This window comes from Vipera ursinii (assembly GCF_947247035.1).
Source record: "Vipera ursinii genome assembly, chromosome: 2".
Taxonomy (NCBI): Eukaryota; Metazoa; Chordata; class Lepidosauria; order Squamata; family Viperidae; genus Vipera; species Vipera ursinii.
The window spans coordinates 125,127,484-125,143,296 of NC_139513.1; the positions used below are offsets into that span (position 1 = coordinate 125,127,484).

The following is a 15,813-nucleotide window of genomic DNA, read 5'->3' on the forward strand; positions in this document are numbered from 1 at the left end:
ACTAGAACAGAGATCTATTGAAGCATAGGATAAATTTAGCTTAACAATCCACGTTATGAGGTAGCATGTTTTTTTTCCTGCTTTCTACATTGATTTATTAAATGGCTACCTTTAAGAGCAATGAGAAATATCTTAACCTAGATATATTGTTGCGACATACTGTACTGTCATATAAAATTATCTGAATAAACTATGTTACCAATGAGAAATAGGCAGATGAGTTAAAGACAGCTTTCAACATTATTATGTGTACAAATTCAAAGCCAGCAGGGCTTTTCAAAACTAATATATTTGCAAATATAAAGACAGAAAACCTGCAAAATACATATTAGGAACATTATCTCAGTTATAATTCAGAGATTTGAAGTTATGACATTACAACATGTAATAATTATTAGGGCTGAAGACATTCCATGGCAGATGTTCCATACAACTTCCTACAGGAAAAGCATCAGAATGAAGAGATGTTTGCTAGTATTACGACACATCAATGGCAGTTTGGTATGGTAATAAGGCAGCCATCCTGAGGGATTCCAATAGCAATCAATCCTCCCTACGCGGATCTGCTGATACATCCAGTTACAGGTAATCTTCAATTTACAACCATTAGTTTAGAGACTGCTCGAAGTCAGAACGGCACTGAAAAAAGTGATTCATGACCATTTTTCACACATAATGACTGTTGCAGCATCCCCATGGTCACCTAATCAGAATTCGGGTGCTTGGAAACTGGCATGTATTTATGACAGTTGTACTGTGCCAGGGTCATGGGATCACCATTTGTAACCTTGCCAGCTGGCTTCCAACAAGCAAAGTCAATGGGGGAAGCCAGATTTGCTTAATGATCTCATTTCACTTAACAACTGCAATGATTTGCTTAACAACTGTGGGGAAAAAAGGTTGTAAAATGAGGTGCAACTCACTTTACAACTGCCTCACTTAGCAACAGAAACATTGAGCTCAATTGTGATTGTAAGTCACAGGCTAGCTATATAACTTTCTTTTCATCACAGTGGCCTTTCCTTTCCCATCATTTTGGCTGTTCCTATCAGTCTGCTTGCCTGATTTTATTCACAATCCCTAAAATATGTTGCCAAGCAAATCAAGTCTCAGCAAGCATATTTATTACTCAGTCAAGAATTCTGGCATTGCCTTAGAGACAGCATGTAATCAATACAATTGGCCTTGATGACATTGAAAGTGCTCAGTGTCCCCCTTCTCACAGCTTACTTTATGTAAGTCAAACTGTGTTCTTGCTCTCACAAAGCAGACTTTAATAGAATTTTTGTCATGCAAGAAAAATATCTTTGAGGGCAGAAAGACAAATTTCCATGTTAGTAGAATTCAACTTTCTACCAACAATATATCATTCCCTCACCTTTCTGCATCTCCATCTTGTTTTATACATAAAACTGGGCTTAAACAAATAGATGTGTCAGCCCCTTGCCCCATCTCAGGCAAATATATTAAAGAGCAATTGTAGTTGCGACTGGATTAAAATCAAAGGAAACAGGAAGCTTTTTTATGTTCCTTTCAGAACTGACACAAAAGACATTGTGTGAATCAGTGCATGGATATGATAGAAGCGAGGACAGCTTGATTGGAGGGTGGGTATTTGAGGCTGGAAAGATATTATGAATTGTATTGATTAAAGGGGACTTAGTTGAATATCCTGTTCTTACCCCATCTCTTTATTTGGCTTGCTGTTCTATTCCCAAAATTACTTTTTCTGTACTATGCTCAGCTGATCTACATCTACATTTGTACTATCCTCAAACAAGGGAAAGTTGTACCTGAGGCTGTGAAATGGAAGCCAGAATCTTCTAAATATCCCTCATCAAATTATTCACAGATACAGCAGCTCAGCTGGTAATACCTCTATGTTGTTCTTCCAATGTAGAGATATCACACTGGCAATTTAGGTCTTCCATCTGTTTCCTATAGCTCCTCACACCTCCCATCACTCATATCTCATCAGTTTCTTCTACATTACACACATGCATATACTTTTATTCTAGTATGAATGATAGGTCTTCCTTTATTGGTGGCAGCAGCAAAGAATTTCTGTTAAGTTTCTCTGTTTATGAGCTTGATTGCTTGCTTAGATTACTGACATCTCTTTAGCCTTTCTGCAAGTCAAAGAATGGTCCCTCTCAAAAATTATTTTTACATCAGCAATCTGGCAGAGACTAATAACCAGCATTTGTGTTTTTATAGATTTGTTTAAAGTCTCTGTTCACTCCCGAAATATGACCAAAATCAGGCCAGAGCAATTATAGCTCCAATGCTCTTTGCTTTATCCATTCCTGTTTGTTGTTCATTGTTGGCTAATTTGGATATTTCTCTACAGCACACCCATCCACAAAAATGTGATTAATCCTGAGATGATGAAACTCACATTCCTAGCAGTTACCATAGCAAGGGATCCAATGGCCTCTCTGCTTGTTTCTTTGGAGAAGTCCAATGCTTTAACCTAAATTTGCAAGGGCTAAACAGGCAGCTTAAATAGCCAGGATGGAAGAATAACAGCCGGGTGGGGGGGCTTTTTTTGGATTAAAAACAACACAGTATAATCAATACAATCCAAATTAGCAGAACTGGCTACTCCTACTGCTTGTGGCAGTCCTACCAGTCTCTGAAAAAAAACAGGAGAGCTGGTTTTCTGTTTTCCACCTGGAAACAGAAACAGAACTGCAGAGTGGTTCTAAATTCATCGCTAATAAGGCTATTTGCATTCAAGATTGTTTCCTAAGGACAATTTTTTTGAAATAAAAATTCATCTCACAAGAGTACTCTCAACAACATTTTCTTCCAGATTATAACAGATTATTTTCTAGAGGAAGAAGCTGACATAATTAAACAAGCATAGTAAAAGGTAAAGGTTCCCCCGCACGTGCGTGCTAGTTGTTTTCCGACTCTAGGGGCCGGTGCTCATCTCCGTTTCAAAGCGGAAGAACCAGCGCTTGTCCGAGGACGTCTCCGTGGTCATGTGGCCGGCATGACTAGACGCCAAAGGCACACAGACCGCTGTTACCTTCCCACCGTAGTCCCTATTTTTTTACTTGCATTTTTAACGTGCTTTCGAACTGCTAGGTTGGCAGAAGCTGGGACGAGTAACAGGCGTGCTCACTCTGCTACGCAGCACTCGGGATTCGACCCACCAAACTGCCGGCCTCCTGATCGACAAGCTCAGCGTCCTAACCCACTGAGCTACCACGTCCCTAAACAAGCATAAAGCTAACCTAGATTTAAACCACAAATGGCCATTTTATTTTGTTGGACAACCCATACCAAGAACAGACTCTCACTCTATAGAATTTTAGACTTCTGAAAAATGAGAAAACCATACTAGAAAGCAAGAAGGAGTATCAGAGAGAGTTCTTCCTACTTTGGACCCCCGACCCCACCCATTGCTTTCTCTCAGTTCAACCTCAAACAGAAAATAAGATGCTCCGTTTCTGCTTTTGCACTTCATCACAACCTTATTTCTCACAAGTAGAACTTATTTTAAACAAACTTCAACTCTCCCCATCACTGCCTACATTTGAGAACCACCCACCTTCCTTACATAGGCATGCCTGAACGGACAAGTGAATTAAATGAAATATTCATTAAATTAAATGTTTCAATTTAATTCTCAGCCAAAAAGGAAATGATGCTGATTCAAGTTAACACATCCTACACACTATCTGGTTTAACGTGATGTTTGAGTGCAGTCCCTGTTTTAATAACTATTAGGGACATACAATAAAAATCAGTTTTCAAGTTCCCTTTCCTCCTTTCAGCATCCACTCTCTCTTATTTCCTACCCAGATCTTCTCCACAGAGACAATCTGTATGCTGTGTTAAATACATACTACGCCTTTGCATTTTAGTTATTAAGGAGTAGCTAGGAGTTTACCTCATAAGCATAGAATTTGCTATTTGGCACAAGAAGCAACTTACTCCTGGCACCAGTCTTAACTTTTCTAGCACACCAAAATAGCATCTAGAATAAAACACCCCAGCTCTAACACCATGGTCCTAATTCTTCTTGGGGGGGGGAACTGCCTCCCTTAACATCTGATGATCTGAGACATATCCATGAAGGTTTTTTTGGCAAACAGTGACAGACTGGAGACTTTCACAAATTTGTGGATTTAATGAACTCATTCAAGATACTATAAAGTGATGGAAAGTGCCAAGGGCTGCCTTGGTTAACCATAAAAAAAAAATCTGAATTAGGACTGCTTAATATGTGGATGAGAAAGGCCATGAAATAACCAGGATTGTAGGCTACCCTGGGAAATTAAAAAAAAGAAGGAAACTGAAAAGAAGAAATTAATGGTAAACTATTTCTGTACATTATTGCCACCCAGTTTAATAGTGGAATTTGTCACTATAGGATTTTGTGAGTTCCTACTGATGAAACTGATGAACTTAACAATATTATAATGCAGGGGTGTCAAACTCAATTTCATTGAGGGCCGGACTCTAAAAGTTTCTGACCTGGTGGAAATGGCAAAGATTTCGGCCTATTTGAAAGACCATTCGCAACAACGTTATATTATGGAGTGGAAAAAGTGGATTGATTATATCCAGAACAAATATGGGACCAAAAAGTTTCATTTAGCATTTGTATAAGTTTTTTATATGATATTAGTATTGTTTGTAGTCATTTCATATGAGCTAGAGTGCGATAGACTTAATAGTTTATTGTTGTTAACATATGGTTGTTTATGATTGTTTTTACTTTTATACCTTGTATTTAGCTCTGGGAAGTCGGGGAGGGGGAGGGGGGAAGGGGGGAGGGTTAGGGAGGGTTAGGAAGGGTTGGGTGGAGGGAGGGGGGAAGGGATTGTTAAAGATAAAATGTATTGTAAAACTTTTCAATAAAAAAAATAAAATTTCATTGAGGGCCACATCAGCATTGCGGTTGCCCTCCGGGGGCCGGGTGGGTGTGGCCTGGGTGGGCATGGCCTACTGGGTGGGCATGGCTAAAGTGCGTATGGCCTACTGGGTGGGCATGGCCACCTCTACATCGTTCGCATCAAGGGTGCCTATGGGGGCCTGGGCAGGAGTGGGACAGATCTGAGGGTCTCTGGCAGAAGGAGGGTCTCTGGGCCAGGGCCAAGGCAGTGGGGGCCGTTCCCTCACTGTTTCCAGGATGGCTTCGCGGGCCACATGAAACCACTTCGCAGGCCGGATCCGGCCCCCGGGCCTTGTGTTTGACATGTCTGTCCTAGAATGTGAAGTGGGCCTTAGAAAAGCTGAGCAACAACAAAGCTAGTGGAGGTGACAGTATTCCAGCTGAGCTATTCAAATTCTTAAGACGATGCAGTAAAAGTGCTACACTCAATTTGCCAGCAAATTTGGAAAACTCAACAGTGGCCACAGGATTGGAAAAGATCAGTTTACATTCCAATTCCAAAGAAAGGCAGTGCCAAAGAATGTTCAAACTATTGCACCATCGCACTCATTTCTCATGCTAGTAAAGTTATGCTTAAAATCCTACAAGCTAGACTCCAGCAGTATGTGGATCGAGAACTACCAGAAGTACAGGCAGGATTTCGAAGAGGCAGAGGAACTAGAGATCAAATTGCCAACATACGCTGGATCACGGAGAAAGCTAGAGTGTTCCAGAAAAACATCTACTTTTGCTTCATTGACTATGCTAAAGCCTTTGATTGTGTGGATCATAACAAACTGTGGCAAGTTCTTAAAGAGATGGGCGTACCAGACCATCTTATTTGTCTCTTGAGAAACCTATATGTGGGTCAAGAAGCAACAGTGAGAACTGGACACGGAACCACTGATTGGTTCAAAATTGGGAAAGGAGTCCGGCAAGGCTGTATACTGTCGCGCTGCCTATTTAACTTATATGCAGAGCACATCATGAGAAAGGCAGGGCTAGATGAATCAAAAGTTGGAATTAAGATTGCCGGGAGAAATATCAACAACCTAAGATATGCAGATGATACCACTCTAATGGCAGAAAGTGAAGAAGAACTAAAGAGCCTCTTGTTGCGGATGAAGAAGGAGAGTGCAAAAGTTGGGTTGAAACTAAACATTAAGAAAACCAAGATCATGGCATCCAGCCCTCTCAATTCCTGGCAAATAGATGGGGAAGAAATGGAGGTAGTGACAGATTTTATTTTCCTGGGTTCCAAGATCACTGCAGATGGGGACTGTAGCTAAGAAATTAAAAGACACTTGCTCTTTGGGAGGAAAGCCATGGCAAATCTAGATAGCACACTAAAAACCAGAGATATCACCCTGTCAACAAAACTGTGTATAGTTAAGGCTATGGTCTTACTAGTTGCAATGTATGGCAGTGAAAGTTGGACCATAAAAAAGGCTGAGCGCCAAAGAATTGAGGCCTTTGAAATCTGGTGCTGGAGAAGACTCCTCCAAGTCCCTTGGACTGCAAGGCGATCAAACCAGTCAGTCCTAGAGGAGATCAACCTTGACTGCTCTTTAGAAGGCCAGATCCCGAAGCTAAAACTCAAATACTTTGGCCACCTAATGAGAAGGAAGGACTCAGTGGAGAAAAGCCTAATGCTGGGAAAGATTGAGGGCAAGAGAAGGGGACGACAGAGAATGAGGTGGCTGGATGGAGTCACTGAAGCAGTAGGCGTGAGCTTAAACGGTCTCCAGAAGATGGTAGAGGACAGGAAGGCCTGGAGGAATGTTGTCCATAGGGTCGTGATGGGTCGGACATGACTTCGCAGCTAACAACAACAACATATATATCAACATATATATACCTGGAGGCGGTCCAGGTCTGGATGGGGAGAAACAGGCTTCGTCTCAATCCCGCCAAGACTGAGTGGGTGTGCATATCGGCATCTCGGATTAACCAGACTATTCCATCTTTAATGATGGGGGGTGAGGTGTTACCCCCCGTTGATAGGGCTCGCAACTTGGGCGTCCTCCTGGATTCACGACTCAATTTTGAAGACCATATAGGAGCCGTGACCAGGGGGGCTTTTGCCCAGGTTCGCCTGGTGCGCCAGTTGCGACCCTATCTGGACCAAGATGCCCTACGCACAGTCACTCATGTGCTCGTGACCTCCCATTTAGACTACTGCAACGCTCTCTACATGGGGCTGCCCTTGAGGACCACTCGGAGGCTTCAGCTGGTGCAGAATGCGGCCGCGCGAGTTGTGATGGGGGTTTCCCGATACTCCCATGTAACACCTCTACTCCGCGAGCTGCATTATTTATTTATTATTTATTAGTTACATTTATATACCGCCCTATTCCCTGAGGACTCAGGGCGGTTTACAGGTTGCCCTCCGGGTGAGATTCAAGGTGCTGGTGATGACCTATAAAGCCCTAAATGGCTTGGGTCCGGGATATCTGAGGGAACACCTGCTGCCGGCATCAAGCTCCCTTCGTCCAGTGCGCTCCCACAGGGAGGGTCTTCTCAGGGTGCCACCGGTAAGAGATTGCCAGCGGACGACACCCAGGGATAGGGCCTTCTCAGTGGGTGCGCCTGCCCTTTGGAACCAGCTGCCAGTGGAGCTGAGGACTGCCCCCGACCTCCATTCATTCCGCCGGGACCTGAAGACTTGGCTCTTCGAGCTCTCTGGCCCAGGCTGAGAATTTCAATTTTAGTTTTAATTTTAATTTTAACTGGGGTTTTACTTATGCAGGGACGAATATATTTTTAATCTGTTTTTAACTTTTGTATCTTTGTTTTTAATCACCCTGTAAACCGCCCTGAGTCCTTCGGGAAAGGGCGGTATATAAATGTAAATAAATAAATAAATAAATAAATAAATAAATAAATAAATAAATAAATAAATAAATAAATAAATTTATCTAATTACTTTTAAACCATCAAAAGGAAAAAGAGTTATTTGACAAAGGAACATTTTCAACAAGAACATGAAGCCAGCCCATTAGTGCTGGCCAAGGTAGATTCTACTTTTAAAGTTTTAAAACAGGTAGAAAGGAGGTAAGCGAATTAAGAGTGTGAAGGTTCTTTACATAAGTCATGTCTCAGTGTGATGCTTCAATCCTAAATGTATACTACCAAAATCTTGCTGTGTTATGAACCATAACATATAATGTTATGAACAATAACATATAATGTTATGGTTCAGATGGGATTTGGATTCCTTATATCACATGCTGATCTGATGTAACAGGCATGGGATGGGGGAAGCTTTCTTGTCTGGCACTTAGAGGAGTCACAGGAAAAGAGGTTATCATCAAACAGTCACCAGGTATGCAATATTATTCATAGCAGTCTGTTGCCACTGACTCAAGATCTGTAGGACAGTTCAAAGGTTCCTGTGGACAGTATTATGGTTGATAGCAGAAAACAATGCAACAAACCCGTGTGGCTGTTGCAATAGAATCTGCAAATTCTATCACAATTCTGTCCAATGGAATGTAAGTAAACACACATCTGTTGTTTCTCCAAGGACCACATCAGCCAAGAGAGCTTCCCAAGGGAAGTAAAAGGAGCACTAATGTGCATATGGGTGTGTGCCTATATAAGCAAAGGGAGATGGCCTAAACACAGAAAAAGAACCCCTCTGGCTATGACTTTTTTCCCATTTGGAAATGGCCCTAGAAGTTCACAAGCAGGGGACAAACTGTCTCCAGCAGGCACTCACATGGTTGCATGGCTCTTTAAATCCATCACCAGGGCCGATTCTAACATTATGACAGAAAGAAGTCATCATCTCAGGTATCCTATGACGATGAAGAGGGCAACAATCTCCCCATTCCCCCGTGGGTTCCCAAACAAAGATTTTCCCCTGCCCCTTATCTGCTGCTAATATGAAATAACATTCAGATGCCTATCCAGTAGCAATGTGCAGGTGGAGCAGCAAGACAAGTGTTCTTAACTTGAAGCAACAAAATGTTTTGATTGGATTGATTTTTTTAAATATAATCCTTTTTAAAGATTAAAAATCCAAGGTTTAAGAGAGTATGGTGTATCTTATCTTAGTCATCTTGGCGTCCATAGTTTGATACCAAATATGCTCTTTTTGCCCACACTAATTTCCTGCTTTAATATCTTTCTGCCGAAATAGGAAAAGCACGCTAAAAGGAGACCAGGAATTGATTTAGAAGTAGATCATTTATTTTTCTGTCCAGTGTTTGGTGATAGGTTGTAGCTCAGTGGTACTACACGGCCTTCAAAAGGCTCTAGGTTCAATTGTGCTGGGAAAGGAGTCTGTTTATAACCCCCAAAATGCCAAACAATGTAGAAAACACTGGATTTGATGGATCAGCAGTTTAATTTGATACAGCTTTCTGTGTTTCCTCTTCTAAAAAATCTGCAAAAAAAAATCCCAAGCATATCCAGAAGAAAAACGTACTAAAAAATCAGCTCTATTCTGCCTGAATAGGATGTGGGCTGAGGGTTCATTTTTCCTTACAGCAGAAATAATCAGAAGTCCTTCAGATACTCTGAACTTTAATTCCATCAGTCCTAGCTATCAGAAGAAACTGGGGATTATAGCCCCAATCATTATAAACATAACCATATAAGGGAAAAGTGGAAGGCAAGTGATGAAATATACATTACAATGTCACAATACAAGTCCTATGATGTCATACTCATGTCCAACATTGGGAGGCAAGAAATTTCATGGACAGGTTTTGCACTATGATATTGTCACATGTGAATCACTCTTCCGCCATTGTAGCTAGCTGTACCAATGATTGTAAAGCTACCAATTACCTATTTTCTGTAGATTAAAACTCCAAAAACAGTGCATCCTCAGGGAGGAAACCTAATTAGAGCTCAGCATGGACTATTGCCTGCAATAGATGGAGCCAAGAAACGTTGCTAAACGTCTTGTTTTGGAAAGAAAATAGTCCTATGTAGGTCTTCAGTGTATATTTCTTGTATTTCTTACTTCCAAACTGTCCTGTGCTGCTTATCGTGCTCCCAGAAAATTTTGTTTTCAAGTGGTGTACTCATTGCTTTATAACTGAGTCTGTTCTACGTGTAGTGTGTAAAACATGTCATGTTTTTAATTCAGTGGATTCTTTCTCTTCATTCAAATCTTCTGCTAACACATAGGCTACATACCAATATACCAACATCCCACCGAGAACTTCCCCCCAACACACATTATTTATTCTGAAACATGACCAGTCCCTTCCCTTTTTCCTTGAGCCCCTAGGTTTAGTTCTCAGATGCCCAAGGGTGAAGGTTCATTCTCTGGCCTTGTGGGTTGGTTTCCGAACAGGGTAACATCTTCAGCAGAGTTTAGGGGATGTGTGTCAGATGTCTATTGTTTCTGTCACTACAGACAACTGCCAAATCAACATATTGTGTAGCCTACTGCCAAGTAGTTCTCTCCCCATCATTTTTCATACTGTATCTCCTATTATGACCTATATTTTCCTATGTGGTTCTACATCAAGTAATTTCCCTATGTAATACCTAAAGGATTCAAAATACCGGGTAATTATACTCCATTCTATGCTCTGAGAACTGATGTTCTGAAATACTAATGTAATAATAATAATAATAATAATAATAATAATAATAATAATAATAATAATAATAATAATGATGATGATGATGATGATGATGATGTTGGAAGGGACCTTGGAGCTCATATAGTCTAACCCCCTGCTCAGGCAGGAAACCCTATATCGTTTCGGACAAATGGCTGTCCAGTCTCTTCTTAAAAACCTCCAGTGTTGGAGCATTCACCGCTTCTGGAGGCAGGTTGTTCCACTGGTTAATTGTTCTAACTGTCAGGAAGTTTCTCCTTAGTTCTAGGTTGCTTCTCTCCTTGATTAGTTTCCATCAGTTGCTTCTTGTCCTGCCTTCAGTATCTTGGCCATACTGCTATCAGGCTGTTAACTATCCTTTTCAAAACGTGTTCTGGCTGATGAAAAGCTGGGCAGTGGTAACCAATTTAAGAGATATTAAAAATAAGTGAATAGGGCAATCTGCAAAAATAAACAGACCTGTGGCACCTTAAATGCTAACAGGATTATTACCACACCAGCAGATATACACCTTGAATTTGACAAAGTAGGTGGGGTTCCACAAAGGCTTATAAAATAAAATTCTGCTGGTATTTAAAAGCCTATAAATCTTGAAATTGTGTTTGTGTGTATATGTATGTGTGTGTGTGTGCTGTTCCAAAAGATTCACACAAGGCTTCCCTGGAAAATTAAAATATGTACTCTAATGTCAAACTGCAAAAGCACAAGGCACCTTTGCTATTAGGCTTATGGTAGTGTTGAGGGCAACCTAAGAGAGCTGCTTTTAGAAAAGCTGTCTGAATATCCAAGGAAATGTAAACAAGGATTTCAGCTAATTCCCAAGGAACAGAAGGACATCTTTGTGGTTGAAAAAGTCACAAGATCTGGATTGCAAAAATTCCTTTACTCAGAAAGGCCCATTCTCATGGACAGAAGAGATACTGGATAGCAAAATGAAACTACAGACAACTGCTGCTGCCAGCAGCCACTCAGTTCCTGTAGACCAGACATGTCAAACACAAGGCCCAGGGCCCAGATCTGGCCCGCGAAGTGGTTTTATGCGGCCCGCGAAGCCATCCTGGAAACAGTGAGGGAACAGCCCCCACTGCCTTGGCCCTGGCCCAGAGACCCTCCTTCTGCCAGAGACCCTCAGATCTGTCCCACTCCTGCCCAGGCCGCCATAGGCACCCTTGATGCCAACAATGTAGAGCTGGCCACGCCCAAACCAGTAGGCCATACGCACTCTAGCCATGCCCACCCAGGCCACACCCACCCGGCCCCCTAAGGGCAACCGCAATGCTGATGTGGCCCTCAATGAAATTGAGTTCGACACCCCTGCTGTAGACATTACAAAATCAAGGAAGGCAGCTTGGGCATACCAATTCTACAAATGCTGACAGTCAGAATCAGTAGGACAGATAAGCTGCCCCACCAAAATAGTTCCAAATCCCAACTGTAGAGCAAGGTCCAGAAACCGAGGGCTGAGTTGTTTGCTTATTATGTTAAGGTTTAATAAAAGGAATTTCACAGGGAGAAAAGGATGAAACTGGAGCCCAACCCTGTCAGATTCAGTATTTTCAACAGATTCCATGCTTAGCAAACTGAGAAAAGAAAAAGACAATGTTGAAAAAGACAGAGCAACAAGTGAAGGATGTAACCCAGCATGTCTGGTTTAAACTGGTAAAACAAGAGTCTCTCCCCCTTAACTCGTTCATTCTTTCTTTCTTTCTTTCCAACTGCCAAGAGAAAGGGACATAAGATGATATCACAAAAAGGCCTTGATTAAATCAACATGGAAACAAGGAGTGTGTTTTTTCTCACGAGGGCCTCAGTCATGCTGGGACAGAGGCCTTGCTGGAGACATTTTTCCACTCATACAAAAAGCAACTATCCACAATGCACAACTCTGGATGGAATGAAATAAGAAAGGGCTTATAAAGGGCCTTCAGAATATTATATTCCAAAGCTGGCAGGTAAAAAAGAAAGAATTAAATGGACATCCAGTTCTTGAATCTCAGTTGCTTGGGAATCTTGCACAATTGTTCAGAAGCTAGGACGAGATGTAGGCTCAGAAATGCTCTCTCCTTTATTACCACTTCATATATTCAGATTATGCCTTCACCTTAAAAACCAAGTTCTGTGGGATGAGTTCCAAATGATAACCTGACTGCCTTTGGACCACTGGGTCAGAATCCAGAGATTAGAGACAGAAGGAGATGGCTCTTGATTTTCTGATCTCAGGCCAAAGAAATTACCCCCAAACCAATTATAGGTTGTGCTTAATTTATGACCATTTATTTAACAGTAGTTCAGTTACGATGGTCTCAGACTTACGACCCATCCTTGAAGTTATAGCTGTCGCACCACCACCAGTCATGTGATCAAAATTTGGGTGCTAAGCAACCAGCTCTCATTTACAATGGCAGCAGCATCTTGCCATCTTCCTTGCCAGTTTCCAACAAATAGAGTTATTTGGGGATGGCAGATTCACTTAATGACCTCATTGAGTTGACCTTGATTCATTTATCAACCATGTGATTTACTAAGCGACCAGAGTAAAAATGGTTGTAAAATCAGGTCCGGTCACATGATCACTCAACAAGCACATCACTTAGTGATCAAAATTACAGTCCCAATTGTGGTGATAAGTCAAGGACTACTCCTACCTCTTAAGCACTTCTTTTTGCTACTGGGCAAATGGAGGCTGTCTGGGAGTAAATTTTGTGATAAAATTAGTTCTTTTGGAGCAAGAATAAGGGAGGGGTGTCCCTCAGGGTGATTTTTTTTTAAAAATTCCATTTATATCCCGCCCTTCTCCGAAGACTCAGCGTGGCTTACAAGCTTAGCAGTAGCCTTCATTCTATGTATATGCCTGCTTATTAGGGCTTTCACACACACACCCCAAGCGGCATTATTACAAAGTCAGCTTATTGCCCCCAACAATCTGGGTCCTCATTTTACCTACCTCGGAAGGATGGAAGGCTGAGTCAACCTTGAGCCTGGTGGGATGCGAACCTGCACTAATTAGCCCACTGCTCCACCAAGGCTGTCTTTTACATGTCTTCAAATATTACTATATTATTCTGTGAACAACAACTCTTAGTTTGATTTCCCCATGCTCAATCCCACTCCCTCCCCCCAAAACTTTGGGCCTCTGGCTTGATTACCAAACAGGAAGTATGTTGATGCCGATGGAGCAAGCAAAAAGCCCCGCAGCTAAGGGACCAGTGGTTCCTGTAAGGCTGCTCAAAGCACTCATTAATGTGGGGGGGACTTTAATGACATACAACTAAAAGCAAAAACACAGCAGGGTGAACATAGCAACACTTAAAAAGGACTCTAGAGGCAAACCAAAAATGCTCTAGCCTCGAGTCAGGAACTTAAGAGATTGTAAAGAGATTTTAACAGATTATACTTATATATAAAATTGTGGCAGAGGAAATGAACCAGATTTCCATTCACTATATAGGTAGTGAATGAAAATCTGGTTCATTCCCTCCCCCTCACTTCACAGCTCTGGAGCTTTTTTTTTATCCTTCTTTGCCTCCTTGTTACTGGTTTCCTTCATTCCAAACCCTGGTCCTTCGACCCCCAGTAATTTTGCATCGCCCAACCTGGAAACAGTGAAGTAGCCCTTCGGGGTGAGAATTCTGGGAAAATCCCAGGGCACAATAGTAGTATATCTGCATTTGGAGTTCAAGGCAGGGACATGAGAACTTTGTGTAAACACAAAGTAGAACTGTCCAGCAAGTGGTTGGCTCTGTTGCCAAACGATTTATGGGTTTGGGAAGGTCAGCTGCAACCTCTCATTCTAAAACTGAGTTTTGCTTTTTCAAAGCTTCACATATCTAAATAAATCCTGCCCGTCAAAGGGGAACTCATTCTTTCCCCTTCTGGGTCAGAGAAGATGGCCCTATATGGTTCAAGTTTGCCTTTGTGAAGTTTTCATTTTGCGGTCGTTTCTCTTCCAATTTCCACATACTTCCTACTCTCCTTCCCCCCTCCCCGTTTCGAAGCTGTTCCATCAGAGTCTGGCAGCAGCCTACATTTTGTAGGCAGAAAGCCATCGCCAGAAATTAGGAATTTCAATCCGCGGGTGTCTTTGTGTTTTTTTCAAATGAATTCCTGCGGATCAGGTCAGAGCGAGCGCGCTAGAGCGAAAGGCGGGGAGGGGAGGGAGAAAGGAAGGGAAATGCAAGGCGAAGCAGGCCGGCACTTCGCTTTTTCTTCTTTTTAAAAACATCTTGGGTAAGGTGGTGGTTTGTTTTTTAACCGAAGGGATCTGCAGAGTCAGCCCGGGAGCATTCAGACGCCCGCACTAACGACGGAAACCGCTGGTCGCTGCCCAAGCAGGGGCCAAGCGGGAATCAACACGCCGGCTCCCTTCCAGGTTTCTCCTAACGCGGCTCTTTCCTTGCAAGATAAAGGGGTGGGGTTGTTTTGGCCTCTAACAAGTGAGTTTGCAGTAGGGGAGAAAAGGGGGGGGGCTGCCCGCGAGAAGCAAAATGCGGGGTCGACCGAGCCACGAGAAAAGCCACTAGGGGAGCCGCAGAGAAGGGGAGGGCGGTCAGCCGTCTTTTCCTTACCTACATCTGCATTGCAAAACGCCTGTTGCGGATGCACCGGGGAGCAGCTGCAGGCGTCGGCAAGGCGGTCCATCCTCCCCAGGAGCAAGACGGCCAGCGAGGCCAGGAGGCTCGGGAGCGTAGCACTCATCTTGGCGGAGCGGGTGGGAGGGAAGGCGGGCTGGCGAGGGATGGCCGAGGCTTGACTGTTCACGGTTGCTGCCGCCTCATCCAGACGCGCGCGCGCGCGCGCGCCCCCGCTCGGTCCTCTGAGCGCGATATCTGTGGCGATTCCGGGTGGGGGGACGCGTGCCGCTTCCGCAGTTGGCCGCCCTCAAAGTTTTGCCTTTGCAGTCGGCCTTGTCTCTCGGGATGGGGTGGAGAGCCTGGAAAAGGTTCCCGCGGCTGGGAAAAGAAACGGCCTGGCCGAGAGCTCCTGCCTCTCTCTGCCTTCTTTCTGGAGATGTTTTCTTCTCCGGGTTCCAGCCTAAGCCTGGCTTTTTTAACGGGCCCCAGGGAATTGCAGCCCCTCCTCCTGGTGGCGCTGGGCCAAAACGGGCGGTTGGCCTACTCCGGTCAGAGTGCGTGCTGCTTTTCCCTTCCCTTGCCTCCGGCTCTGCGAGGTTGGGTCTCGGCTGCCTTTGCTTGACAGTTGCCCCCCACCCTTCTCAGGCTGGAATTCCCCACTTAAGAGCAGCCACTCTTTATGAATCCGGGCAGAAACCCGGCTCTCTCTTTTTTTTTTAACAGTGATTTTTGTCAGAATTATAAGAGCAGCCGAGCTTAGAAGGAATGC

The 15,813-nt window shown here is 43.2% G+C and overlaps 1 protein-coding gene across 1 annotated transcript in view; it reads right to left on the minus strand.

Annotated features, from left to right (window-relative positions):
• The window catches only part of TIMP2 (TIMP metallopeptidase inhibitor 2), a 33,697-nt gene extending 18,148 nt beyond the window's left edge, over window positions 1-15,549 (minus strand). The window contains exon 1 of the mRNA XM_083354135.1: window positions 15,039-15,549. Coding sequence (XP_083210261.1) covers window positions 15,039-15,168 — 130 coding nt within the window. The 5' untranslated portion in view covers window positions 15,169-15,549. The remainder of the gene's footprint in view (window positions 1-15,038) is intronic.
• Between the last annotated feature and the right edge of the window lie 264 nt (window positions 15,550-15,813).